This window comes from Apteryx rowi, unplaced genomic scaffold, assembly GCF_003343035.1.
Source record: "Apteryx rowi isolate R43461 unplaced genomic scaffold, aptRow1 scaffold_616, whole genome shotgun sequence".
Lineage (NCBI taxonomy): Eukaryota > Metazoa > Chordata > Aves > Apterygiformes > Apterygidae > Apteryx > Apteryx rowi.
In genome coordinates this window covers 163,208-190,622 of record NW_020450890.1, presented here as the reverse complement: position 1 = coordinate 190,622, position 27,415 = coordinate 163,208, and the positions used below count along the sequence as shown (strand labels likewise).

The 27,415-nt window shown below is 41.0% G+C and overlaps 5 protein-coding genes and 1 long non-coding RNA gene across 21 annotated transcripts in view; 3 read left to right on the top strand and 3 right to left on the bottom strand.

The window, feature by feature from the left end:
- Positions 1–76: 76 nt before the first annotated feature.
- Positions 77–8,368, top strand: LOC112974622 (baculoviral IAP repeat-containing protein 1-like). The gene is given in 6 exon segments (XM_026083776.1): positions 77–1,303; positions 2,881–2,976; positions 2,978–3,239; positions 3,242–3,457; positions 5,782–5,833; positions 7,902–8,368. Coding segments are annotated over 5 exon segments (648 nt in total). The 5' UTR covers positions 77–1,303; positions 2,881–2,883; the 3' UTR covers positions 7,927–8,368.
- Positions 8,369–8,644: 276 nt separating this feature from the next.
- Positions 8,645–10,362, bottom strand: LOC112974624. Its single transcript, XR_003256344.1, has 2 exons — positions 10,279–10,362; positions 8,645–9,985 (listed from the first exon to the last, which is right to left on the bottom strand). It is a non-coding gene; the product is annotated as an uncharacterized LOC112974624 (long non-coding RNA).
- LOC112974618 (baculoviral IAP repeat-containing protein 1-like) lies at positions 9,313–11,718 on the top strand. Its single transcript, XM_026083765.1, is given in 4 exon segments — positions 9,313–9,994; positions 9,996–10,522; positions 10,524–10,603; positions 11,261–11,718. Coding segments are annotated over 4 exon segments (1,383 nt in total). The 5' UTR covers positions 9,313–9,337; the 3' UTR covers positions 11,380–11,718.
- Positions 11,719–12,917: 1,199 nt separating this feature from the next.
- Positions 12,918–18,880, bottom strand: LOC112974620 (survival motor neuron protein-like). 6 transcript variants are annotated; one of them, XM_026083774.1, is made up of 9 exons: positions 18,774–18,880; positions 18,566–18,637; positions 18,115–18,240; positions 17,654–17,827; positions 17,061–17,201; positions 15,921–15,992; positions 15,260–15,370; positions 14,246–14,335; positions 12,918–13,535 (listed from the first exon to the last, which is right to left on the bottom strand). In XM_026083774.1, the coding sequence occupies exons 1-8, from the start codon at positions 18,810–18,812 to the stop codon at positions 14,279–14,281; spliced, it is 792 nt and encodes a 263-aa protein (XP_025939559.1). In that variant the 5' UTR covers positions 18,813–18,880; the 3' UTR covers positions 12,918–13,535; positions 14,246–14,278. The 6 variants fall into 6 exon arrangements, with proteins under 6 accessions (XP_025939559.1, XP_025939555.1, XP_025939557.1 ...); XM_026083770.1 differs by having other exon boundaries at positions 17,627–17,827; positions 18,774–18,879; XM_026083772.1 differs by having other exon boundaries at positions 14,250–14,335; positions 17,627–17,827; positions 18,774–18,879.
- A 1,003-nt stretch (positions 18,881–19,883) lies between these two features.
- On the bottom strand, positions 19,884–25,214 carry LOC112974623 (small EDRK-rich factor 1-like). The gene is made up of 3 exons (XM_026083777.1): positions 25,111–25,214; positions 21,706–21,814; positions 19,884–20,728 (listed from the first exon to the last, which is right to left on the bottom strand). The coding sequence occupies exons 1-3, from the start codon at positions 25,115–25,117 to the stop codon at positions 20,656–20,658; spliced, it is 189 nt and encodes a 62-aa protein (XP_025939562.1). The 5' UTR covers positions 25,118–25,214; the 3' UTR covers positions 19,884–20,655.
- Positions 25,215–27,175: 1,961 nt separating this feature from the next.
- Positions 27,176–27,415, top strand: part of BDP1 (B double prime 1, subunit of RNA polymerase III transcription initiation factor IIIB) — a 51,473-nt gene continuing 51,233 nt past the window's right edge. For 10 of the 11 annotated variants that reach the window (XM_026083822.1, XM_026083824.1, XM_026083823.1 and 7 more), the window contains exon 1: positions 27,191–27,387. In XM_026083822.1, coding sequence (XP_025939607.1) covers positions 27,191–27,387 — 197 coding nt within the window. Of the gene's footprint in view, positions 27,388–27,415 lie in introns of all 11 variants that reach the window. The other variant, XM_026083830.1, reaches the window with a different exon arrangement.

Here is a 27,415-nt window from a genome sequence, read left to right as displayed (position 1 = left end):
TTATTTTAAGTGGACAGTGACATATTCTGTTAAATTCTATACAGTAGAATATTTTTGTAAAAAGTTAACAAAGATATTTTTGAGCAATTAGTTGGAAGACATTTCAAAAAGAATTGAAAATGCAAGCTAGCAAAAAAGTAACCCCCTGACTTATGCAGTTCCCCATTTTTTATACTTCATACAAAACACACATGTTATTTTCCCAATTTTCACAAGCAGTTTTTGTTTCAAACCCTTTAAATATGCAAGTTCTCTCTTGTTAACATAGCTCCTTATGTGCTTAGTCTAAGGTTTATGCCTGCTGGCTGGCTGGAAAACAGGAATTCTGCTGTTTGGGGTAGCGGGGAATGAGAGTTTCAGCATCTGTGTGTGTTTCTGTGCAGAATGAAACAAAAATCTTTATAAACCCTTTGTGGCATCACGTGATTGCAGTGCCTGTTAGCCTGGTGGTTGGGCTATTTAGCTGAGATGCAGGTAATGCAGATATTTAAGGCTGTACTCAAGAACTAGCAGAAAAAGGACAAAAAGGTTTCGGATGTGGTTTCATAAGCCATTCCAAGCCAAAGGAATGCCAGAACCTTTTGGCTCTTAGTTGTTCTGATGTGACAGTCCTGTGGTATGGTATTTTCTAACAGTATTTTTGTCTTCACAATCAGCATTTCCTAAGGAGGGGGGAGAGGAGATGGTTTTGACAAACAGTTTTAATCTGTTCTGGTTTTTTCTCCTGCCAGCTACTAAAGTAATGTAGTTGGAAGTAGAAGTTGTGTATTGTGCGTGGCTGTATATTCCATTATCTGCTTGCGGTCTGCATAATAATTTTGCTTGTCCTTTTTCTCTCTTCTCATTGAATAGAAAGAGCAGTTCAAACTAAGCTCTGAAAAATGACTATCAAGGCAGTATTTCTCTGATAGCTAATGTAATTTAGCTGTGACCTTTGAACTTAAAGCTGCATGAAGAAAATGTGTCCTCCTTCTGTACTCTTTATGGGATTCACTGGATCTCAGTCTCCTGTGCTTGTGGGAAGATACTATCCACTTAATTGTTGTTCTTGTGTTTTTCTTTACTGGATCTGCCACAAGGTTAGTCAATCAGTGAGGTTACTAACAGGCCTATGAGAAATTTTTGTATTTCCTGAAGACATTGCATATTATGGTTCAGACAAGAACTGTTGAGAGAGGATGGAAAAAGACAAAAACATCCTGTGGGACTGGGAAAAAAAAAWTCTATAAAGAGAAGTTTGAGGTTGAAGGCGCATTGGGACAGAGATTGCACTGCTGTTCAGAGTGAATTGGATTTCTGGAAGGTAAGGGACCTTGTTTTATCATGAACCTTGAAGGAATAAAAGTTACAATCTGAATTAACAGTCATAACTGATTGCCAAGACTGTAAATGTTGTAATTATATTAAAATATAAGTCAATGAAATCTCTGGGTTTATTTTTGCATAACAGCCATAATTCCAAGAATTGGAGTGGGGTCCCATTCTGCCTTGTGCATCATTAGGAACAATTTTAATTCTAGATTGTGCAGACTCCGCACTGAAGGAATGAGGGTATATGCATCCTGCTTAAAAACCCAGCAAGTTTGAACTAGAATCAATTTTCCATACTTAAAAGTATATGTAGCGGCTATGGTGCAATTCTTAGAAGTAATTTTTCAAAATCTAGTAGAACTTGAAGACTTAACACCTTTGAATTGAGGGAGAGTTTTGCAGCACTTCCTTTTTGCCTAGGGATTTCAAAGCACTTAAATAATTTAATATACGTTTTGCTATGAGAGGGGGTTCAGGTAGTATGATTTCTACAAACAGCAAAAAAAGAGTTAAAAACAACAGTCTGGAGATTCTGGATTTAGAATCATTTGGTATATGTTGTAGATCTGTTAAACTCCCTCAATTATTTGAGAAAACAAACCAAAGCTCTTTGGAGGCTGGGGGAGAACAGAATTTGGCTATTATGAATGTCAAAGAACTAAACTGTAGACATCTTTTGCTGCCATCTGAACCATCATCTAGCAAAATATTACTTTCTTATGGTTTTCTTATCACTGAGTACTAGTAGCAAGAACAAGAAGCTGTTGATTCGACACAAACAGTTAATTTGAGAAGCCAAGCAGAAATCGTAACACTCTAATAAAGCCACTTTATTGGAGAGAAGTATTAACAGTAGAAGTTTGGCAATAAATGTCATTGGCAAATTCATTTCATTTTGTGATGATGAAATTCCAGTTCTTTTTGATGAAGGATGATGTAATTTCTGCTAGTCACTACTTATAATAAAAATAGTTTATAATAAAAAACAATGCAAGGAAAGAATTTCTCACTTTCATTTCTCATTTCTGCTTCCTATCTTTCATTTGGGAGTGTATATTCTGCTACCTCCAATTCTGTCTAATTTAAGGAGAAATTTGAAATATGCTAATAGTATCCAGTCATGACTTTGGGATGGAGGAACTGAGATAGAGCTGAGGCATATCAGTTTACGTAGGCCGTTCTAGCTTTTCAAGCTATTGCATGAAGCTCTTAGGTTGGGCCACAGACCCGTGYGACCTTGGGCAAATCTCCTCACCTGCTTATGCCTCTTCTTCCTCTCCACTGTCCTCTCCTCAGTTGTAAAGGCTTCAGGACAGGGATTTTTGCTGCTGTACACAAGGGCAAGGGCAATGGGCAGCTAGAATTAGCAGTGGTCTGTATTTGGCCAGTAATATTTAATAAGATACCTGTTTATACAGACTCAACAGCTTATTTTATATTCTATCTCTTCAGAGTAAGGTGGAATCAAGTGCTTATAACTTGGAGAAATCACAATATAATAGAAATGATGACTGAATGATATCTAAAAGATGCAGGGAATATAATTTAGTAGTCTTCCTGTTTTTTCAGAAAATGTCTGCCAAAGAGAACCCTACAGTGGAGATGGATGATGGTAGAATATGTGAGCTGAATCCTTCTCTATTGCAAGCTCATTTTTTCTCATCTAAACTTAGATTTTCACGAGTTAGCAAAAAAAATGGAAGCGGAATTCCAACAAATCTGTGATCAGCTGCAAGGCAGTTATAACCCTACCATGAGAAGTGAACACAATAAATTAAAATCTTTCTTGTCCTATAAATCTTATTGATGATCTCAGACAGAAGTGGTAGCTGCTGGATTTTATCACACGGGTGTTGAATCCAGTGTGCAGTGTTTCTGCTGCAGATTAGTTTTATTTGCCACAAAAGTTAGATGTTCCCCATATGAACAACGAAGAGATTTCATCCCATGTGTGAATTTGTTCTTGGCAAAGAGGTGGGTAATATTTCAAAGTATATATGTGTTCAGTATTTGGAGAAGAACGCAGCAGAGCATATATACAGATATAACGAGGAGGAAGCAAGACTTCAGTCCTTTGATGGGTGGCCCTTCTATGCCAGAGGAACACAGCCTGCTTTGCTCGACAGAGTTGGATTTTTCTTTACAGGTAACTGGAAATGATGCTTGGAAGGATTTCTGTTTTGATTTATGAAACACTGCAGGTCTGCTAACAATATTTAAATGGATGCAACATCTGTAGATTCTAGATTTTTTTATTAGTGTGTAAATTGTATAAATTAAGATTTTTCAATTCCCCCCTCCTCCGAAATGGCAGCATTGGCAAGGGCAGAACCTTTATTTTTATTAAACTCTCACTTGCTTACAAATTGTCCATGGCAGATGGCTCAATCTGGTTGCCTTTGGTTAATTTCAGCTATTTCAGTTCATATTGATGAATGATATTTAGAGGTATTGCCCCTCTGCCCCATACAGCCAGGGCCTTAGGCTGATCAAACAATTTTCCTGAGACTCCAGGACTACTGGTCCTGCCATGACTTCATACTCCTGTTTCAACATTGAATGAAATGAGAAGTTTGAATTTTTTACAAAAAAAAAAAAATCATAAAAGCATAAGAATGGCTATATTAGTTCGGACTGAAGTAATCTAACCAATTTCCAACAGTGACAGTAAGCTGACACCTAGGAAAGAGTAAGAAAGGGAAAGATGTATGATACTTCCTCCTTATATTTGTGGAACCTCAGACTAGTTTCTACATGGGGGAATTTCCCCTTCCTGCCGCCCCCCTCCAGTTTACACAATGAGAATCTCTCTGCATTAGTCTGCAGTGAGCATCAATGCAAACGTGGCAGAGGACACTGCTTCTCTGCAATTGCATCATCTCCCTCTGTGAATGGTTCTTTTATAGCCTGGTGATCATTTGGCCTTGCCAGCTCTTTTCGCTGGCTTTTTGTTCCTAATATTTTGGAAGAATGTTTAGATTCRTTTCACCTGTTACTATTTAGCTCTTTTAGCTTTTGAATTATACCTTTTTAATTCTTGTAATCTGTTTTATTTTGCTGTCAGACATACTGATTTCCTCTAACTTCTCACAACTCTTTTCTAATAGTTAGCACATACTAGTGTTGCACTTTCAGTATGATGCCTTTCAGGAACACAAAAGGATATGATAATCTCTGAGAAATGTAGCTGATTTCAACAGAGCTTTATTTTTGAGACTCCCTAATTCTGTCTTGCTTCAGGCTGGAAAGATGACCTGGACAGTGTAATAAGTCTTTCCTATCCCTAACCTTGGATTATTCAATGTATATGCTGGTTTATGTCCCTTCTAAAGATATCCCGTTGGCTTTTCTATGAGCAAAAGCCAGACGACTATTCTCCTAGAGAGTCACTAGGTTGCATGAACAATGCTGATGAAACCAAGAAGTTTGCCCTTGTTTCATTATCTTTCGGATGTGAAAAATCCTGAGAATATATTTTTTAATAAATGAAGCATTGCTGTCAGCATTTTAATTGGAATTCATGTTTAGGATTAATAGTTGTTTTGCTATTTTATAGGTGTGAATTCCTTCTAAGAAAGAAATCTAGTGAGGAAATTAAAAAGTATATTCAAAGCTACCGTGCATTCGTTGGAGTGGTCGTAATCTTGTAATCTATTTCAATTTTTCTTTTTTCATGGAGGATCTATCTGGGACTTGAAGACAGGCAAATTAGGCCTTGATCCTGATTTTCAATACCTTCACCCTCAAAAAGGAATCCCGTCCCCAAACCTATAAATAATTACACACTCTAAGTATAGTTTGTTTTGCTTTATTTTGGTGCGTATCCAAGCTGGTTGCCTGTATGTAGGCTGTCCATTGGTGAAAAGGGACAGATGCCTCTATTGGCTTTTATCCAACCCTAAATTAGATGGATGCATCAACTCCTGGTGGCACCTAAACTTATCTATTAACTATTAGGAAGATTCTAGGTGAGTGTGCTAAACTACACGCTTCTGCACGGTGGAAGTCAGGCTAGGTGAATTCCACCCTGTCAGCAGTTCTTGTATGACTTCGTCTTTGGTTGGAGAACTTCTGGTCAGCAGAAAGGTTAGCATATATTTAAGATTTTTGATGATGACAACCCTTGTGCACCTCAAGATCCAGTCTGGACTTATATCCCAAACTCGTTGGCTGACATAAGATGAGAAGACTGCTGTGTAGCTTGGAGAATGCTGTCTCAGATATTTTAGGAGAATTGGTGTTTTCTTATTTTCTTTAGGGTTGCTGCTGTCTGAGGAGAGCCATTTCTCCTTGTTAATAGTAACCTGACACTCAGTCAATCCCATTTCAGAAAATTCTCAGATTGAGCACAGGTACCTTTTTGATATTTAATACCAGCCCATTATAATTATTTCTCTTGTATAACTGAAGAGTGAAATTAAAATAGAATGCACAATAAAAATAAGCATTAATTTTTAATTTTCTGCTTAGGGAAAGCATTTTGCAGCTGCCTTTATCAAGGAGACTTTATCTACTGGAACAGGTATAAAAATAGAATGTACTGACTGTTAGCTTTTCATTAGAAAACATTGCCTTTGTATTTGTTACTATAGATCACCATTAACAATGAAAGCTGCTCCAGATTGTTGTTTTTATTTTATTTTTTTGAAACAAGATTACATATGTGAAAGATTATAAGTTCTGTATTTCTGAAACCTTTACCACAAGTAAAAATTTGTTCTCTGTAGAAGCTGTGTGTAAAATGTGCAGCTTAAGTAGATCTTTCTAACTTGCATTTGCCTGTGTGTGTGTGAGAGAGAGGACAAATAAATGAAACCTGAAGGGTTTGAAAGAAAAACAGGGTCTTATCTGTGGTATAAACTAATAATATACATTTATACTTCTCTGTAAGATACATTTTTGTTGTAAGGTTTTTGCTTTGCTGTGAGCTTGACAGATACATTTGTACACTAGTTCTGCCCCTGCTTTAGAGTCTGATAGTAGACCAAAGCCTTCCCCCTTATCAAATCTCTCTGATGGCAAAGGTGGTCCCATCTTGAACATCTTTGAGGATAAAGGAGTTTGACTGGATTCTTTTAAAACTGCCCAGCGGAAGCATGTGTCAAAGCCACCACTCTTGCCAAAGCCATTTTTTTCTATGCGGGTTTGTACCGAGTTTATTAGCTATACAAACACAGAATATGTAGAAGATCCACTTTCCAGTGCAGATGGGACACAGGTTAAAGGTAGCCCTGCTATCTAAAACTTTATGTTAGCTTTCAACAAGGAGAGTAACACAGTTGCAAAATCAGAATGGCTTTTGCAAAAGCAGGAGTCAGGGAATTGAAATGGAATGACCGCTTCTCAGATGAAAGCCAAATTGAAGAACTGCAAGTAGGGTATATTTTTAGAAAGGAGGAAGCATTAATCTGGGCATTTTTATATTTGTCTGACGTCACAAGTTAAAGGACAATAATGCCAGAAGAGGGAATCAGTATGAACTGGCAATGAATGATTTTAGCCTGTAAATTAGGTGATGACTTCTAATCATAAGAAGAGTGACATTATGGAGTAATATTCTACTGGGGGAAATGTGCAGCAGACCTAATTGCCCTCAAACAGAGGGAAAGAATGACTTGGTGCAGTTCTTTCAGGTAGCCAGGACCTCAACTTGCCGCACATGTGGCTGTGTGTTCCTTCAGACGTCTCACCCATTCAGCTCTGTTGGTAATCTAGTAATAGTAATACAGCCAGGGATGGAGGGACGGGGTGAAGGCTGTAGGAACTGCAGGGTTCTTAAAGTGCCGTAGAAGAGAGGCTGGTGAAAGACATAAGAGTAGGAGATGGAGGTAGGTCCCAATCTGTGGGACTACGGGAAGCTAATGGAGAGGTTTTATGTAGGAGGCATTATTGTAGGAGTTTACAGCTCCTCTTTTGGGTTGGCTTGTTCAGGCATCTTTAGTTGGGTACAAGGAGACTCTGTGAGCAGGATGTACACAATTTAAAAGTACAAAGCAATTATGTATTGGCTAGCACATGAGAAAGATAGGATGTAATGAGCTGTTAGGCTGAGTGTCAGCACACTCGCCACCCTGATCAGGCAACCAGAGAGTCTTTGCTGGGCAGGCAGGTGTCAGAGTCCTTGAGCTATTAAACAATCCCATCTCACCAATGCTCCCTCTGTCTGCAATGTTACCTTTCTTGGCTCTCTACAGACCCTCACAGCTTTCTCCTGGCAATCTGAGTCAAGGTTATGCAGCTGTGTCATTATCAGAGCTAGACCTTGGGTCCTTGCTAGACAGGCAGCTAAACCCTGGGGTGGGAGAAGCTCCTGAGAGTCAGGGTTACAGAGAGAGAGTGTTGCAGAGGATACGGGAGGTCAGAAGGCATGGGCTTTGTGTCTTACAGGTGGAGACATTATGTCTGGGGTCCTACTTCTGGGAGGAGTAAAAGAATTTTGCTAGTGTCTATGTGGGACAGGGTGTGTTGGAAAATACAGAGCTATTACTGCCTGTGTTGAAAATTGCCTTTGTAGCTGCTGGTGCTTGCTGGTACCTGAGCAAAGTGAATAATTATTTAAGGGTTTATAACTGGATTTATTTTTATTTTAGCAAACTTCCTGTAAAGCAAATCTAGAAGAGAAAGCAACTCTAAGTTCTGTAGCAGCTGGTAAGTTCAGTGCAGCCTCACTTGTTGGAAGAATGACTGTATTGAATGTTTACATTTTAGCTTGTGAGGCTTGTTAAGGGTCTTCTGGATTTGGCCCTTAATCAGATAAGATTTTAACTGAAGTAAGCACCAAGTTTAGGATTTATGGTTTGCCCATATATGGGGCAACAAACAGTAGGGAATCTGTCAGCTACTGCTAGCTTTTGTAACCGATGAATATAAACTAATTCCTTAGTAGGTGAAAGTCACCTCTGTGCAGACAGGAGGTGTATAAGCAAACTAAATTGTTTTGTGACAATATGGTGTGTCTTTTCACTTATGTTTTGGAAAACTGCAAATGTATATTGCTTGCTTATTACATGTTATATGCATATGCTTTTGAAAACAAAAGAGACTAAGTTGGAATAACTTTTTGCTGTGTTTTGCTACTTTTTTCCAAATACTATGGTCATTTCAAGGCAATGGTTTTACTGATGTGCACATGTAGATTTGTGAGGGAAGAAATCATATGCAATGAGTTTGTACCGAGTTGCTGCACAATAATACTGATATGCAAGCATAGAGCTGATAACTCAAAAGTAAATTTGCTTTAGTGGTACTGCCCAGAGGCTTTCTTTAGCAACCTTCTGTAAATGCAATATGGTTAGTACTGCCTCCCGGAAATGCCCAGATTATCTGGGATATATGTATTCGATGGAGACAATTGGTATTTCTGAAGGCAATAAAAGTACAAGTTCAGCGTTGGAAAGCGTAATAGTTTTAAACCTCATGATAGTGAAATAGTGGAGGGAAGAACAAAAATGTTAGTTGTCAGCATATTAATGAAGATGCTTGTTCATGCTATGAAYTCACCAACATGTATGTCTCTTTTTTGCCCAAAGTGACTCCTGGCTGTTTGTGATTAGGAGTCCTAGTCCCCAGTTTATGGTACCCTATCTTTTCTGAAATTCTTCAGAAAAGGAGTGCTCTGGTGCCATCTCTTAGTGAATGCAGGAAGAGGCAGTGAGCATTTCTGGGGTACATTGTACTGTTGAATATACAAAAACTAAAATGGTAAAGCTTCATTTAAGATAACAGATTACCCTGGGGTAATTTGGCAGTGCATATACTGCATACCCATATGTGATATAGATGTAAGAGTACATTTCCTTTATTTCAGCCATGCAGAAATACCAAAATATTGTCCACACAACATTATTTGGGGTGGGTTATCTAGTCTGTGGATAAAGTTACCATGGGTATAGACAATATAGCTGGCCCTGTTCAGGAATGATGCTCTGAGCCAGAACTTTGAAACCTTGGCAGAACCACAACTTGAGAGAGCATGGTGCAGAGAGTCTCAGTGGCTCTATAGGAAGCTAGCGTGAGTTCAGAAAGGATGTTTAACACACAGCAAAAACACAGTGAAGAAAGGGAACATGTACTGGCTATGTTTACCTCATGTGGTGAGCTTGCCTTAAGGGGTCTTTTTAAGCCATGTTTTGACTTCACTGAATATGATCTCACTGAAGCAGGGATTGATGGAGATGAAGCCATTAGATTGGGTCTACTGAGCAAATTCACTGCCCAAAGGCTTCATCCAGTTTATAAATTCTTTCATCCCTTGTTCCAGGAGTTTCTTGCAGGGCAAAGAATGAGTGAGCTACTGGATTCTGATGTAAAAGAAAAACTGGAGAGAGGGCTGCACTCCTTGCAGCAAATCAACACACTCGGAAAAGTTGYTGGGCGCTATTACTTTTTGTTAGCTTATGCTTGCAGCTTTCCTTCCAAAGCAGTCCCCCAGATCATATTGTATTTATTTAACTAGATCAGCTGCAAGGGCTCACTGGAAAGTCAGTCAGAAAATGATGAACATCTGCAGCACCATTCAGACCTTCCACTAATGATGTACTTCACTGACCAGTCAAGGTTTCTTGATCCCCAGCTCCCTCTTTCGGTTTTCATTGCATTTTTATTGAACTTTGCCACCTCTGTAGCTTATGMGAGTAATACTATTTCTGCATGTGCCCCAATCATTTTTCAGTTCCTAAGAGGCAAAAAAAGTTTCATTAACTTAATTTGTTTCACCAAATGCATCTATGTTGAAGTTCTTTCGGGATTACCCAGAATGCCTGTCTTTACCCAGTTGTTTTCAGGTCGCTGTACATAGAAGTAAACATGGACAAAAATTTAATACATCTGAAACAGGCAGGTACTGTTCTTCACTGGAGGTTACAACAGTTAGTCAGGATTATGCTCCTGCGTTTACACTTCTTAATGACACAGCACAAAGGATAGAAAAAGAGGAAGATGAAATTAGTAGCTTTTTCTCATTCTTACCAAGATGGCTACCAGACTCCATCATGGGTCCTTTCATACATACAACAGGGAAGATACCCCTTTTACAATATGTATTCAGTAATAGTTCATTTCAAGAAGTTGATCTCAGAAATCTGATGATTCTGTTTTCCATTTTGGAGCACATCATTGAACTTTGGTTGAGTCACAGTCCTGGATTTGTTGAAGTTATCCGGCCTGCTATTGAACAGTACAAGCAATGTTTAAAAAAATGTAACCTACATGATCTTGAGTATAACAGAGCAAGAACTCCTTCTCTCAATGCCTTTTGTGGAATGTCCTGAGACAGAAGAAAAAGAAATTCCAGGTATAGTATACTGAAATTTTGGCAGAATCCAACTTTCTCTCTAATTCCCTTTCTCCTCCAGTTGCCTAGGTGCTTGACAATCATGTATTTGTGAATACATGTTTTCTATCAATCAATCATATGCATTTCAGGTGACAGGCACTCATTCTGTGTTAACAGATTTCCATTTTGAGCCCTAATTTCAAACTACTACCCCTGATACTGGTTTCTGATCTGAAAGGTGTGTGTCGCTTCAGAGGCAGAGTTACACTTCAGCAGAGGGAGCACTGCTGTACCATTGTACAGCAACAGAGCACAAGCTAATAAACACTGCCAGCTCTGTGTTTTCTGCTTGGGACAATTTGAGTGTGTCTGYGCCAGGCTTTCAAAACTGAGGAATATTGGACAAGATGCAGTGCAGGGACACTTGTGGGATCTGCCAGGCTGCAGGTGTAGGTTGCAAGGGGCTGAAATAGCAGCGGAGGATGAGTTGGCAGGAAAGGGCCATGAATGGTACCAGCAGGACAGGAAGTGGCAGTCAGAGAAGGGAAGGCAAAGGTGTGGGGAGGTGCAATAGTGAAGTTCAGCTACAAAAAGCTTGGCAAACCGTCAGAAGAACAAACAGATTAAGTTGATCAAGCCAGTTTCATTGTACATTTGTCTTTGGTTTCCCCACAGAACTACATTTTTCAAATTTGGACAAATCTATCTGCCTGGAGGAACTGTCAGTGCTCCGATGTGAAAATTGCAATGTATTTGATACAATACAATGCCTTATTCTATTAGCTGAAGCATAAATATATCTCCTAAAATATCCTCTATTTTATCAGTTCTCCTCAATCTGAGTTGTAAAATGCTTAATTAACATTAATACATTACAGGAAAAGAGCAGAGTTCAAAGTTCTGCTTTTTCAGCCTACTAGCAACAATTTTGTTCTATTTTCATGTATGATGTTGTCTCGGCTTCATTTTATCTGTGTTCATGTTTCAGATGAGTTTGAAGCGTCTTTAAATCCTTACTGACATCTGTGTATTTTTGCAGCAAAGGTTACAACCAGTGGAGGTTTCCAGAAGTTTGGAGAGCTCTCACTGTTAGCAAATCACAATGTTACAGAAACTGGTTGGAGAAACTTCTTTAAAACACTGAATAACATGCCTAATTTAAAAGATCTGAATATCAGTTGTATGTTCATGCATCAGATCAAAGCCAGTGCACCAACAGTGACATCTTTTGTCCAGTGTGTTTTTCAACTGCCTGGCCTTGTGACAATAGGAATGTTGGGGTGGCTACTTGATGCAGGACCTTAAAATGTTTGGTATCATGAAAGATCAGCATCCCCAGTCCAGCAGTTTAAAATTATCCTGGCAATGGCTCTTGCCATTTTCACCAAGTATTCAAGACTAGAGAAGTTTGAAAGCGTTTTTTTTCCCCCATGTTATGAGTTATACACCTGCACTGCAAATAAACACGCACTGTAAAATTTTAACCAAGATGAAATATGTCAGTCTCTTCTACAGCAGTGTTAAGGCAATGTAAAAGGATCACAGAAGAGAAGACAGGATTAATGCTGGAAAACTTGACTTGCTTTGCAAGTGTATTTATAGATTGTACCTAAGTGATATCTTCTATGGAAAATGAAGCTTCCTTAACTTGTACAATTTTGCTTAAAGCCCATTTAAAATAATTTTTATTTCTGTTCTGTTGTTTTGTTTGCAATGAAATCAATTACATGACTTTTTATCATGAAATAAAAAATCATAAAACCATTTATCGTCGTGATGGCATTAAAAATAATATTGAACACCAGATTTCACTAGCTCTAAAAACTGATGGTGACTTTCTGTAACTTAGTGCCAGACACTAGCACATACCTAGTTTAGAGGGATGTGGCAATGAAAGAAAAGCCTTCAAAGTGGCTTAGGGGAGTTAAGACTTCAGTTTATGCTGTTCTCTTTTTGCACAATTATTTGTGGGAAAATTATTCTTCTGAGATTCACCACCACAGAGAAAGGAACTGAATACAGCAGAATTCAGACCCATATTTGGCTACTTTACCTGAAATGCAAACTGCTGGTGCTAATGAAATCACTGTCTAGTTTTGTACCTGCAGCCTTCATTCTACAAGAGTTAAGACTGAAAGGGCTGAGGTGTAAATTTGTACTTTCTATTACCTTTCCATAGCCTGATTTTTCTATATTGGTTTTAGTATGGTACCACAGGAGTAGTTAAGAAGGCCACATAGCAAAAACCTGCTGGCATATTTCAGCAACTCGTATAGCAGGCAGACTTTTATGGAAACTAAAAAACAATCAAACAAACAAAACCACACCTAAATTCAATGTTTGAAAGTAAGCTTTATTCACAGACATGTGAAACAAAAAAGAAAGAACCTTTTTGAGTTCAGCTATCACTCAGGATTCTGATCCTAACCATAAAAATAGGTATCTCTCAATATGGTGGTATACTGTTTTCTAGGTCATTGCCATCAGTGGCTACAGTCACATACCTTGCTGCCCTGTGTCTTGGCAGAAAATACTGTACTTGCTTGTTCTACTGAAAGGTACTGGAATTGTAATTCAGATGAAAAAATTCAGATCAAAAGTCTAAGAAATACAAGATAAAATAGTTACAAGAGGTGTTAAACTGAGCAATGAAAGAAATCTATCAAGTAGGTTTTTTTTTTTTAATTCATTTTAGGCTTAAAATTGTTTCAAGGAAGTAAAGAGCATTTTATTGATCTTATTGCTGCAGTGCTTACTAAATAGATATTTGACTGGATGTCTTTAAGAAATAGCCTGTTTCAATGCACATATAATTACTAGTCTCCAGTAATTTGTCAACTAGTTATCACTATTAACAAAACGTTGATGTTGTCTTGATAAAATTCTGATCTTCACCATCAAGCAATTCACAAGTGATATACCCCTCTCCGTGGGAGAGATTTGTACCTGGCTTTAAAAGAGAAACAAAATTTAAGTCAGTACATGTAGATTTTTTTTTTTAAACACGAATAACTCATCTGCACAGCAATGAGATGCTTGTCAAACTCAGAAAAAGGAGTATGTGCTAGAATATAGTTTTGTTCTGTAAGGAATTGAACACTGCATCGGCAAGTTCTAAACAAATAATTTCAGATGAAAGCACAGACACGAAAGTAATGAGCAGGGAATAATTCAAATTAGCAGGGAATAATTCAACAGAATATAAAAATTAAATGTGATCTTGTCCTGAAAACAAAACTTAACTAGAGATCCTTCTTCATAAAGAAGTAGTTGTGTCTAAAGATGTGTACGTAGCTGTGGAAACTGCATTTTACTTAACAGCTTATTTTCAAAATCGCTCATAAACAATTAAAGTAGTTGTCTTAATAATTCAAGTCAGATGCCCTGTTAAGTCTGACGTAGAGAGATGCAGGAATTAACTTTCTCATCAGAGTAAGAAAATACTTCTTCTTTGGCCAGGAAGATACTATTCCATTACTGCTAGGCAAGAAGGGATCAATACTGGCAGAAACTGAGGCATGAGAGCAGTGGGAATTCTTGGAGCCCAAAGCGTTTGCATGGATGTCAAGCTCTCCGAGAGCTCGTGACACAAACTGTAATTTCAAACAAATTTCTCAGCTAACAGTATATCTTTGTTTAGCATAAAATTACAATACTTACTTACAATCCTTGAAGACAATGATGGATATTCAGTTATTTAGGATGGGGTTCTCTCTCTAGGGCAGCTTCCATTCGACTCTGCTTTAAACCCTACAGGACACAATTTAACAAAATCCTGTTTTTACTAACATGGAAATAAAAACTTAAGCTACAGAATAAAAACATTTTAAGACTTTTTTTTTTAGTCCTTTATAAATCAAGAGTAGCTTTTAATTCTTTAGGGCTATCAGAACTGGAGGATTAAAAAGGACAGATGCCAAACTACATGCCTTCATCGTAATCAGTGTCTCTACACAATAGTTTCAGATCAATATTTGGTGTTCAGTGAAAAGTAAATTAAAGAAATCCACAGTTACATAATCTGTGGCAAGAAACTCCAAAGTTAGTCTTTTGAAAATATCCTAAACAGCCACTGCCCCATTCCCCAACCTCCCCAATGCCAAGAGTTGAATTCTTTTTGTAATTTTCTTCCTTAGTAAGTGTACAAAGAAAACAGAAATCAGTCCTCTGTCATAGATTTTTCACAGCTACACTGACAGCTCATGACAGATCTCCACAATTGCCTGAAATAATTATTAAAGAATGAAGTCTTTTCAAAAATGCCAAATCTGATTCTAAGCACTATACTACCACCAGTACTCAAAGAAAATCCATAGAAAACTATCGAATAATAATCACATTGAGATTTATACCACCTGTCCACAAAAACAGAACTGCTTGTTTCAGGGTGGTCACACTGGCTCTACCAGGGCCTAACAGGACACCTTCTGTGGCACAAAGACCTAAACCAACACTGACTGTACATACATGTGTGACTCATGCGACTTAAGCAGACAAGCATCTTCTCCTACTCAAAGATGAGAATATTTACACAATGTGAAATACCCTTAAATCTAGCTATCATGTTAGAATAAGAGGGCCAAAAAGCAACATTCCCCATTAACTTTTTGCTGAAAACAGCAGCAGCACCAGAGCAAGATTACAAAGACATTTCAGAACAGAAATAGCACATACCAGGTAATACCCAGTGTGATAACCACTCATGTACCAGGCTATCAACATACTCCCCAACGCTTCATCATCCTCAGGAGAATCTGGCCCCATAGGTGGCGGAGGAGGAATCAGCTAGGAAATTACAAAAGAAAATGCGAGTTGTCTGTGTTTCAGTGGGGCACATCCTGGGTTAGATAGCAACCAATTCTAAATGATCAACACACAAAACTGAAAAACAAGAACATGTCCTCAAAACATTCTTTAAAAGGCAGTCAAATAAGAGTTGATGTTTTCTGAAAACATTTCATTGCCAAAGCTTGAGAGAAATAGGGTTCCTGTAGCTTGACTGTTTACATGAGGTTTTATTTAGGAAAAATATTTGCCTGTATCAGTGAAATGCTGTTAATCAAGTGAAAGGCACACAACCCATTTGAGAATTTATTTCTCTTCATACAAATCTTTTTTTCTCTTGATATTCTTACCAAAAGCTTTACTGTCACAAAAAATGAGTACACGCCATGCCTTACACATTAGATTCTTGTGATACTGTAATTAAGTGCATGGACAATACACAGAAAATATACTCTAATAAATGTTCTAAAAACACAGCAGACCAGCACATTCCATTAGAAAACTGGAGATCACTCATCTGGCATTTCCTCCTCACTCTGCTATCACTTACCGGTGGTCCTGTTGGGAAGGGTGGGGGCCAACATGATAAAAATGGTGGAGGTGCACTGAATTTTGATCCARGCTGTATTGAAATAATTGAATAGTTCAAGTTAAAAAGAAATTTAAGGCATTAGGATTTTATTTAAGAGAATTATTTGAAACAATTCACAAACCCTAACTAAAGGCAACACATCACAACAGTTTAATGAAACAGCAATAAGAACACACTATAGCTATTTATTTCAGAACAGCATTCCACGACTAGAGAAGTATAATTTACATTATTTATGTCATTGGAGGTCAAGGAATTGAAACAGTACTATTTAATATAAGCGTTTTTGTTTTCTAAAGAGAAGTCTGTGGTTGCACTCTCACATGAAGAAACATATATTCTCCACTGGCAGATAATTTCTCCATTCCTGTGTGGTTGGGGACACATGCTGACTAAATTCACTTCTGTGTTTAAACATGGAACGTGCCATTTCCATTAAGCTCTTGTGCATATTTCCTTAATATGAGACAGATACAAAACTGTTATATGTAAGAGAAACAGTAAAGAAAGCCTTACATAGAAATCTTGCACAAATGGCAATATTTAGAAAGCAAAATGCAGTGTTTAGCTGCACTGTTGTTTAGACCCCTACACAATATGAATACTGAAGAGCAGAACCCCAGCCCTGGTGAGTCAGTAGAGAAGCTACCGCTGACAGCTACATTCTGTGACATCGGACATCACTTTCACTGCCTACAATTTCATGTGTACTAGTGAGATGTATGAACTGGCTTGTAAACGCACAATTTTAAAGCATAAACAGCATGATCATTAACAGCACCAGCATTGTCCAGGGCACAAAACCCCTCCTTTAAGTTATATTTTACAGTCAAGATAAAAAACTTGCACAAGGCAATTGCAAAGCAAATATTAGCTAGAAAGAATGCTTTCTCACTAGATAACAACTCTGCAAAAGGTCTACACCATGGCCAGATATTAGGAAATTCTGTACTTGTAGGCTCTAATATGCATAATAAGTATATACGTAATTGGATTTTGTAAGAAAGTCTCGATGTTAAATATCATCCTATTGTCTCACAATTGAGACAGCAGAATTAACAGTGGTATAAGAATTAGTTCTCATAAGGCTGAGTTTACCTTTCCCAGGCCTGGAGCTGCATGAGGTATGGGAAAACGTAAGTTTCGAGGAGAGAATCTAGCTTTTGTGCAGTTTTTGTTTCGAGGTGACTGGGAAGATTTTTCACTTTCATCTGTTGAATACTGAGTCTCATTTTCATTCTAGAAGACCAAGACATATTTTTATGATATGCATTAAACAGGAATCTACAGCAAGTAGTTTCAGTGTAAAACTGTACTTGGAAAGCCCTGTCCACATCCTTCCTTCTCTCTCTAGCCTCCCAGTTCTACTTTCAGTTTTCTAGGCCACTCGGGAAGCATCYGATAATCTTATCATCTTCCTTGCTCATCATTTTAGCCATTTTATCTTTCACTCATAGATTTCCTCACTGCCCCCTCTCTTTCATCCTTATTGACTTCAAGTGGATGCTTTCATTCCCTCTTTTAGTTTGTGTCCCTTCACAACAGAAATGTGTTTTGATTCTCACATACCCTGTCTCATCACTGCAGGGTAGCAGAAATACTGAAAAAGTAGATTCTCCTGCTTTCTCTTTCCTTTTCAGTGGAACAAAAAAGTGTCCTCTCACCTCCCCAGAATTCCCCATCTCATTTACTGTTTCATCGCCGGCTGGAGGAAGTAGATCAGAGAGGTTCTGCTCTTCCTTATTTCCATATCCAGTGTAAATAACAATGCATGTCCCCCTCTTCTGATTAACTGAGGCAATAGTTGCTAGGTACACATTGCCATCCTCAGACCAAACAGCGTTACAGCTGTCACCAACCTTCCACTGGAACAGAAGCAAGAGAGGCAGGTAAGAAAAACCTGTACCAATGATCACTGAAAAGGATGCCTTTTGGCAAACATAACTTTTGTCCCCAACCTTGAGAAATATGCCTCTCACCCAGAAAGATTTTTCCTTTGTATTTAGTTAAAGTGCTCAATATAACGGCTTCCTATAAACAAGATCTAAAGCATTATCACATCCACATTTTCAAGATGAAGAAAAAGCTACTTTTTAGTACAGCCAGGAACAAACATGCAGCACAAGACATTTGAATTTACAGCTGAGGTGACCTGTTTTGATGGCATCGTGTTGCTTTTCTTTCTACTTCGGTTCTTTTTGTTGTTTTTTCTCTTCGTCCCTGAGCACTGCTCCTGTTTGTCTGAAGGCTCTGAACACTCCCCGTTCTTTAAAGCATTCTTCAGGAGGAGAAAGAAAAATAAAGAAAGTCAGTGAGCTATTGCCTGATATCCAACTATGACACGGAGTTACAGCAGAGCTAAAACAGCAGCCAAAGGGCAAAGCGGGAGCACGCCTGAACGCGTGTTTTCGCCACCCTGCATGACTTTCTTACAGACTCCGCTGTATTTATACGCGTATCTCTGAGCAGTCCCAGGTAAGGCCCCCTCCCCTCCCCTCCCCTCCCCTCTCCCAGCAGTTAATTTGCTCAGCTTTTTTTTTTTCGTTAGAGGTAAATACAAAGCCCGCGGGCGGCCCCCGGCGCCGGCCGCGCCTCAGCCTCACCTTGAAGGAGGCCACCGCCTTGTCGTACGCCTTGATGAGGGCCGTGTCGTCCCAGATGTCCGAGTCGTCGCTCTGCGGAGGCCACAGCCCGCTTTACCGCCGCGCCGCTCCGCCGCCCGGCCCCCCGCGCCGCGCCGCGCCGCGCCGCGTCCCGTCCCGTCCCGTCCCGTCGAGCCCACGCGCCGCTCCTCGCCCCGCCCCGCCCCACCTGCCCGGCGCCGCGCCGGAACAGCACCGTGTCCGCCATAGTCAGGCCCAGCGCGGCCGCCCACTGCGCACGCGCGGCGCAGGCCGCTTCCTGCGGGTGGGCGGGCCCCGCCCCCTGGCACACGGCGCCGCGCCCGCCCCCAGCGGCAGGGAGGAGCGGGAACGCGCCCGCTACACCCCCCAGGTGATTTTTTTTTATTTGAGCCCAAGGTTGTCGCTACTCACAAGCCCGCCCGCGGACTAACAAAAAGATGCTCCCTGCAGGAAAGAAAAACCCCACCACGTTTGCTGGCAAAATACGATTTCTGGCAGCTGGGTTCACACTCCTAGCTGTTAGCTGATATAATGAAGGTGACCAAGAACCCTAAATCATACTGATTTGGCAGTGCCTAGGAACTGTCAGCACCTAGCAGACAGAGCAGTGGCTGCCCCCACCCTGACACCTTGGGTTAAGAGCAGACTGCCCTCCCCCAAGCCCCACAACAACAGGACCACCAGGTGAGCCTGCTGCTCCCTGTCACCACATCAGGTCTACCAGGACTTGGAGCCACAGGGTCCAGCCTTAGAGTTACCAAATGAAGCACTACATGAAGTCACATGAGCTGCTCTTTACTGTATTTTTAACCCCAGAGCATTTACAGACTGCACTGTATCTGAGATACTGATGTGCTGCTTTGTAGTAAGTGGTTGATTTCAGTTTTAACAATGCTTTCTAAACTGGAATGCACTGCAGTTTCTTGGAAAACTAGATGAACTTGCATAAGTGCTGTTACAGGTGCTTTAGACCTGCATCCTTGAAAGCCATTTAAGAAAAACCTGGCAAGCATAAGAGCAGGATCCAAGATTTAGCCAATTAAGAGCAAGCAACAAGACTCACTTAATTTATCACCAGCTATAGGTATTGCATTGCCCAAACTAGTTACATATTCCCTGAAACTGCTCAAGTTACATCAGGTCTGTAAACAGTAAATGCACTTAGGTCCATTAGAGTTTATGCAAGCAGTAGCAGAGACTTCAAATATCTTGAAGGGGGGACAGTTTTCAAAGCAGCTTACCTCAGTTAGTACACAATATGCTCAAGTAGTCAACCTGTCCATAAGCAAGCACTGCATTTTCACTTGCACTAAGTTTTATTCTTGAGACTAGTTTGAGAAAGCAGCAAGTTTCAACCATTTTAGTGACAGAAGTTTTGCAATCTGTTTATATCTTCAATTCATTAACTTCAAAACCTGTAGCTTCTCTTTAGTATTAACAATAGTTTCATGGTCTGCTGAAGTACACCAGTGAAGACTAACTAGATAAGCATCTTCTATAGTACAGACTTAACACTACCAGATTATATTTCTCCAATTCAATCTGAGTGTTCTTGATTAGTTAATTATTAAAAAAATTAACTAATGTATCAAGCATAACCATTTCAATTAGACAATATTCCATGCAACATTTTATTGTAAAAATAATTTAAGATGAGATTTACAGTTCAGACCTTTAAGCTTAAGCACATTTTACATGTTCCATTCTCAATTAAGTTGTTCTTTAAGAAATCAAGGAAAAAAATCTGGTCTAACTGCAGATTCAGAAATTCATTATTACTGGAACCATAAGTGAAACCAGCAATTGCAACAAAAGCTGGAGTTAAGCTATTGCTTGGTACCATTACTTATATGCATGCAGAAGAGTACAGTCAGTTTTGAAATAACATTTCAGATAACTAAGCCTACACTAACCTGAAAATACTCTAAAGAAATGCAAATTGGACAAGTCTGCAAGTATGAGATAAACATTTAACCATTTAATGGCTGGCCATTTTTATAAATGTCTGATCTTCTAGGCCCTTTAGCTTCATTGATGCACTCCCATTAGGTTTCCTCTGTAGAGACAGTTCATTTTGCTCCTGCCTGCAGAGACTTCCTTTCATTAGCCGCTTTTTGTTTTTGCTGCATGATTTCAGAGTCTCTGTAAAGAAACAAAAAGTTAGATTTCAGATATTGGCTGTTTTTCAAAATAGAGCCTCTCCTGGCTTGCCTTCTACAGCCCTTGAGTAATGCCAGTTTCAAAGAAAAAAATTAGTATATGTGTATTAGTATAAAACAGAGTTAGCCATTCTCATAGTATCTCTATTACTCTGGTCTATGACACCAAGGAAGCCTATGTTGTATGCAAGTTGCTTCATTAAACATCTGTTTAAGTTTCAGAAATAAGGACATAATGGATTGAACATCTTCAAACTACTGACACTATCTTTTCCTGTAATACCAGGCAAAAAGCTGCTCAAAAGAAATACCTGCCACCCCCCCAGTCTTGCCAAAAAAGAAGCTGCTTATAAACCTGCATCTAGTATTTATATTCTAGCACATAAATGGACCATGAACTAAAGCAAAGCACTTAAATCCCATTTTGACTGAGACACTGGATTTCTGAACCATTTTTTTCTTCCCATTTCACTCATTTTAAGGAGTTTAGCTGATCTGAGTAGCTATGCAGCAAGCTTTTACCAATTTGATTTGAAAGTAATTTGATTTAGGTTCAAACTCTTAAATGTTATAGCTGGCAGTGCTACCACTTCAGCAGATGGAAGTCTGACTTTCATCTAAACCTGTAGGATTTTTAGTACCAATAGCATCCATTTATCAACTTAGTTTTACATTCAAACTCCAAAAGGCCTTACATTCAGTTTGCATTTAGAGTATACCAGAGCAGTCTGAAGGTACTTCTAGCAATCATTCTGGAAAGCAGCTCACAATACATGCAAGAGTTCTGGGTAAGTAGCACAGCCAGGGTCTGGATTAAGTCTTGTCTGATTCCCCCAGAACTCCCTGAGGAAATACTAAGACTGATCACTGTATCAGGTATGACTGATTCGCAAGCACAGCTTCTCTTTAAGAAAATTGGAAGATTTTTTCCTTTTWTCTTCCTGCAGTACTAGATCTTACCTCTGTTTTCTCTGAGAAGCAGACAAGCTATCCTCTTTCCTTTTCCCTTTGTGGATCTCCTGAGTCTTCTTCAGGTTCTTTTGGCGGGCAAGTTCACGCTGATTCCCACCTACAAGATATATTATACAGTTTATGCAGGAACTGATGGTTATACATGTTCCTACTTCCACTTTCTACACAACACTATGAAGTGCCACGCCACAGTTTTGAGATACTACTGGACACACACTGAGGTTGTCTCCAAGTTTAATGTGGCTACTGGGAACAGCCACTTGCAAAATACAGGTACTCAATACTAACATAAAAGGTAAGCACAACACTTAAGCATGGCCTTAGCCAGTGCTTAAATTACATTTAACAAAAGCAAAAGTTTTTATATATATATATATATATACACACACATGTTTGCAGTATAGAAGACAGCTCCTCAGGGGACAGGCAAGCTTTCCCCAGGACTATCAACCCCTGGACTGATTACACACCAGGCTTTTTGATCAGACAGAATTCCTGAGGGCATAACATCAAAAACAGCACACAACTGTTGTTCAGAGCAGTTATAGCTATCCAAATTCTCAGTCCTCCTGGCAGCAGCCATAGCCACCTCAGTTACAAAACTCTTCCACACTGCTGACCACCTTTTCATTGTATCCACTTTCTTACAGCAGTTCAAGTATACTCTTCAGCTCACCTGCCAGGGTTGTTTTCTTTGCTTAGTATTTCTTGCCCTGCTTCTTTTTGACTCAGTATTCCAGTGTATTCCAGATGTAATCACTTGTATTCTTGGACAAACATGACTGCAAGTTATTTTTCCACACTCAAAAAATGACAGCTCAATCTCTGTAATTTGTTGTGCCTGTTTCAATCTCTTTCCAGTCTTAAGACTACCTATGCTCTTTTTATCTTCAGGATAGATAATCTTCAGGTGCCTGTCATTTCAGGTGTTGCAGAAGCAGTTTAGGATCAGGTCCAGAAGAAAATTTTAAACACCAACTTGACATAATCCAGAGTTTTGTACTCATTCTGTTTAAGTGTACCTGCCACATCAAGTAGTAGACAAGAGCCATCCTATGGAAGCAGGGGTACTGCATATTCTGGACACCATTATGGTTTTTATATGGTTAGGCAAGTGGTGCTGAAAGTCCAAAGAAGTGGGTATTTTGACTGCTGCTTCCTGAAGGCTGGTCCAGCCTTGGAAGGTATACTTCGTCTGTGACAGGACATTATGTACTTACCTTTTGCAAGAGCTTAGAGAACACCTAATCACCCTCCTCATGAGCATTCAAGGAGATCCTGTTCCCAGAGTCCTGCAGTATAGAAAAGGGGCCACTATTTGTTCAGAAACTAAAGTGAAACAGCTCTCCAGCAGTATTACAGCTTGATTGGGACTTGATGACTCATGGGCAGATGATACATTCCAGGCTAAAAATGGTTCCAGAGTTCTATAGTGCTCAGGAGGCACAAGTGTTGTATGCACAAGTTAGCAGCAATCAAATAGGTCTTCTGTGGTGCCTAAAGAAACTTGATTTCTTCTTTGTCCATAAAGAAGAAATGCACAAAGTCAAAACACACTATTATAGTTCCAGTTCATACAGCAGTTTTCTTCCACCCTTAACCTAAGGCATTCCCTTCCTCTCCAAGGGAATGTTGTGCATGGTGTCTGCAGAAGTACTCTGCAAAAAAGATAAGCTGAAGAACCAGGCTGAATGGCATTGCTGAAAAGCTTGGCTGCCACTTCTGCACAGCAAAAGAGAGCAGGTAGAAAAGCACAGCACTAGAGTAGGCACACAGAGCAAAACTACTCTTTAAAAGGAAGCGTAAACGTCCAAGAAAGTGTTGCCAAGGATTGTTTGGCCCCAGTACTTCACCCAGGATGCTGACTCCAGGCAAGACTGCAGTTTTCTACAGTCTGTAACATCAGCCTAAGTCTTCCATGGAATGTAGTCCAATCCCGACAAGAATTCTATTCAGCTTTCCATAATGTGAAATTCAAGAAAGAAGGCCACATATAGGCCCATATACCCTTCTCCTGCTTATAACTATGCTCTAGAATCCCCTACCTTACCCAACTCTGTAAGACATATTGCTTCAGTTCTACCTGTCCCTGCTCTTTGAATTCCAAGATCCAGCAGTTCTTGAAAAGATAAACAAGAGATCTCCAAATAGCACAAACTGGAACAAGCAGTAATAATCTTTATTGGAAGGAGGTCAAAAGAATGGTAACAAGGATTGACATCTGAGATCAGGAACCCCAGGGTACTTTCTGAGCAGCGAAGGAACTACTCACACACCAGAACTTAACAGTGGAAGAAAAGTCACCTGCCACCAAGTATTTGAAAATACAAAATCTAGTTCAGGTCTGATGATACCAAAGCTTTGAACTCTAGAAATATACACTAAAGATAAGACCATGGAGTATGTCAACATACCACAACTTCCTCCACCCCTAGTATTTCTGATATTGTATTGAACTAGGCTGTCCTAAAATGAAGTACGTAATCATTCTGCTGTAATCAGATGTGGAATACTGTACCCCCTCCTAACCTTATAGATATTTTATTATCATGCAAAACAGGAAAAAATATCAAAATCCATAAGCCTACCACTTCCTCCATAAACTCAAAGCCTAATCTGCACACAAACTGCTTTATGGCTAGTTCTTTTGCACTTTCAGCATTACAGCAGATTTGACGGCTACATTTTTTTAAATTAAGTCTGATATCAAAGGCACTTCCTCAAACAACAGGCAGCTTCTGTAYTGCCAAATATAGTAGGGAGAAGACAACATAGCAACCCTGCTACTGTTAGGTAATCTCTAAGTATTCTAGATTTGGTTCAGAGTTCTCCGCCATTTTAGAATAAATATACTAACATTAATTTTAACTAAGGTGATGATTTGCAAGTCCTATTTTGCTTTTAGCGACAGCCTCAACCACAAATTAGGCAGTGAGCTATTAAGTATTCAACAACCCTTTAAATACCCTTTAATTGCAGCCAACACTGAAGTTGAGCATTACTGCTTTTCTAGCCGACCATCTTCCCTTCTCCTCCCAAACAGCTACGCCAGGGGACGCTGAGGACATCTTTGCTTTAAGCCTAAAACGGCGGCAGGACCTCGGGAGCCTCAGCCCTAGCGGGCCACACACTCCCGCGGGATTTCGCTGTGGAGACACAAGGTCCCAAGGAGCGAGACCCGACGGCGACAGCCCAACCGCCGCCGGCACCCCMCGCCCCCAGTTGCCGGCATCGCGCCCAGGCTGCGCCTCTCTGCCGGCCTCAGCCGCCCGGCGCCATTACAGTGGAGGGGCCAAAGCGCTCCCCCCACCCTCTGAAGGCCCCCCCGGCAGCCCCATAACTCCGCCGCTCCCGGCACCGCCGGCGGGGACCTGCCAGCGGCCGGACACTCACGGGTCATGGCGAGACACTCCGCCTTGCCGGGCCGCACCTCCCTCCAAGCGACCGCTCCCGCTGCCAGAACCTTCTACCCCTCCGCCTCCAGCGCGCACGCCTTATAACGCCTTGCCGCCCCTATGACGTCATGGCGGGGCGAGGGAGGCGAGGGGCCGCCACCAAGCCACGCCCTGTCGGCGGGAGGCGTGCGGCCGCCGCGCCCTGGAGGGGCGGGGCCTAAGGCGGTGCGGGCGGTACGAGCGGCGGCCGTTGCTGAGGGGCGCGGCGCGGCGGCCATTTCACCTCACAGCGCCGTCCCTCCGAGACCGAAAGCAAAAAAGCTGTTTGTATAAGCAACTGTGTTTCCTTTCCTTTCCTAGAGACGGCTGGAAAAGCAAAAGAAGAGAAATATGGTCCTGTAGGGTTAACAGTGCTGCAGCCGTGACGGTCTGAGAAAGCAAGGCAGGCCTATAAGTGTGTGGTATTGCCCTAGCATAGCTAGAAGGGACAGATCAGCTTTCTAACTACTGCTGTTCCAGGAGTGAAGAAGGGCTTTGCATACTTGAAGTTATTTCAGTGGGTCAGATAAGACATATCCCTCTGTGATCTTCTGTATGTTTAGGTCATATTTTCCAGTTTTTTACTGCAACTCTGAATGTTTTCATATAAATGAAAACAGATATTGCATCTCACAGTTAAGGGATTCCCAGAGATAAATTTTAAGAAAAATTCAGAATAGAGATGAAAACTCCATGATATGCAGACTCGCCATGCTGAGTGTTAGGTATTCTTGCAAAATAAGTAATTGTGACATTGCAGCACCACTAGTCTGCGCCTCTTGAGCTAACAGCTATTCTTGCCAGGAATTCAAGATTTCAAAGAAGAATGTATGTATATGAAATAGGGAAAACAATTTTCAAAATGACTATGTATATTGTGAGATTTCACAGCTTTTGATCAAGCAATAAGCAGAAAATCATAGATCACCGTCACTTATAATTACCAAGCAAAGTTTAAAAAAAGTACTTTGCTGCTCTCTTTGAGCACAACTTGCTTTCTCCTTCTAGCTTTGCACACTTTCACCTGTTTGCTCTGCCATCACCCTTCTCTCATCCATCTGCAAACACTTCCTCCTGGCTATCTCTTATCTCTCTCACATCTCATACTCATGGATACCTGATCCAATCCCAAAGGTCACTTTGCTGTATCTGCATTACTGTATGAGTTTAGAAAGTAGAAAGTAAAAGGGTAATTTTCTAATCCTAGGGTGCTTTGTGCTGTCCAAGCCCTCTCAAAGAAAAACACTTTCCCAGCTTGAGGAACTTCCCTTGTTAGTTAGTTTAAAATTGATTATCATGGGGAAAACTAATGACTGGGAGTTTGTTTATAAAGATTTGAGTTAAGGAGAAAAATGGCTTTTGAGTTAATGAGATATCGAAAGTATTGTTTTTGTGTTGCATTTATACACTTCATCGATTTTTTTCTGCCTAGATCAAGGGTCAGCCTGTACAGACTTCACTTTTAAGCCAAAACTCCAGGTCCCCAAATCTAACAAGAATGTAATTAACTTTATTTATACGGTAATAGCAAGTTAATGGGGGTATTCTCATGAATAAGATTAACTTGCATGCCTTTGGAGGACAGGGCTCAAAGATGTCAGTGCTCGTATGGATGCTGCAGGCCCAAGACGTACTATCCCAGGAGAACAGCAAGCCCAGCACTTGCACAGCGCAGTGGCGCCGAGAGGGACGCTGCACCCTCGGGTTGCGCCTCCGCGGCAACACCCAGTGTTTGCCACCTGCATAACGCCTCCCACCCCGAAGCTCTTCGCACGGCGGAACCGCCGCGCCAGCGCCGCCGTCTCGCGACGCACTGCGCCTTCCTGCGCGGGGGACAGACGTCATCGCCTCCCCCGGCGCCGCGCGCCCCCTGCCGTCGCGGGGGCAGGCCCCGCCCGGCCCGTGCCGTCGCGCGTTGATGACGTACCCGCCGGCGGCGGGTGACATGCCGTGAGCGGCGGCGCCGTGTTCCGAGCTCCGCGCCCTCTCTGGCCGCCCTCGCGGGCGGGCCCGTGCCCTCCACCGGCGCGAGCGGCACCATGTTCCGCCGGGCCCGCCTCAGCGTGCGGCCCAACGTGCGGCCCGGGGGCAGGGGCGGCGGCGCGGCGGGCCCGGAGCCGCAGGGTAGCCCGGGCCCCGGCTCGGGCTCGCCGGCGGCCGCCAGCGCCGAGCCCGCGGCGGGAGTGGTGGCGGGAGCGGCGGCCGAGCCCCCGCCGGCCGGACGAGGGGCCGAAAGGTGAGTCGCGCCGGGGCCGCCCGGGTCT

Excerpts from the sequence above, each read along its gene's own strand:
- LOC112974623 (XM_026083777.1), bottom strand. Across the intron at positions 20,729-21,705 it reads GCTTCTCAGAGAAAACAGAG|AGACTCTGAAATCATGCAGC; the intron begins GTAAGATCTAGT and ends GTTTCTTTACAG.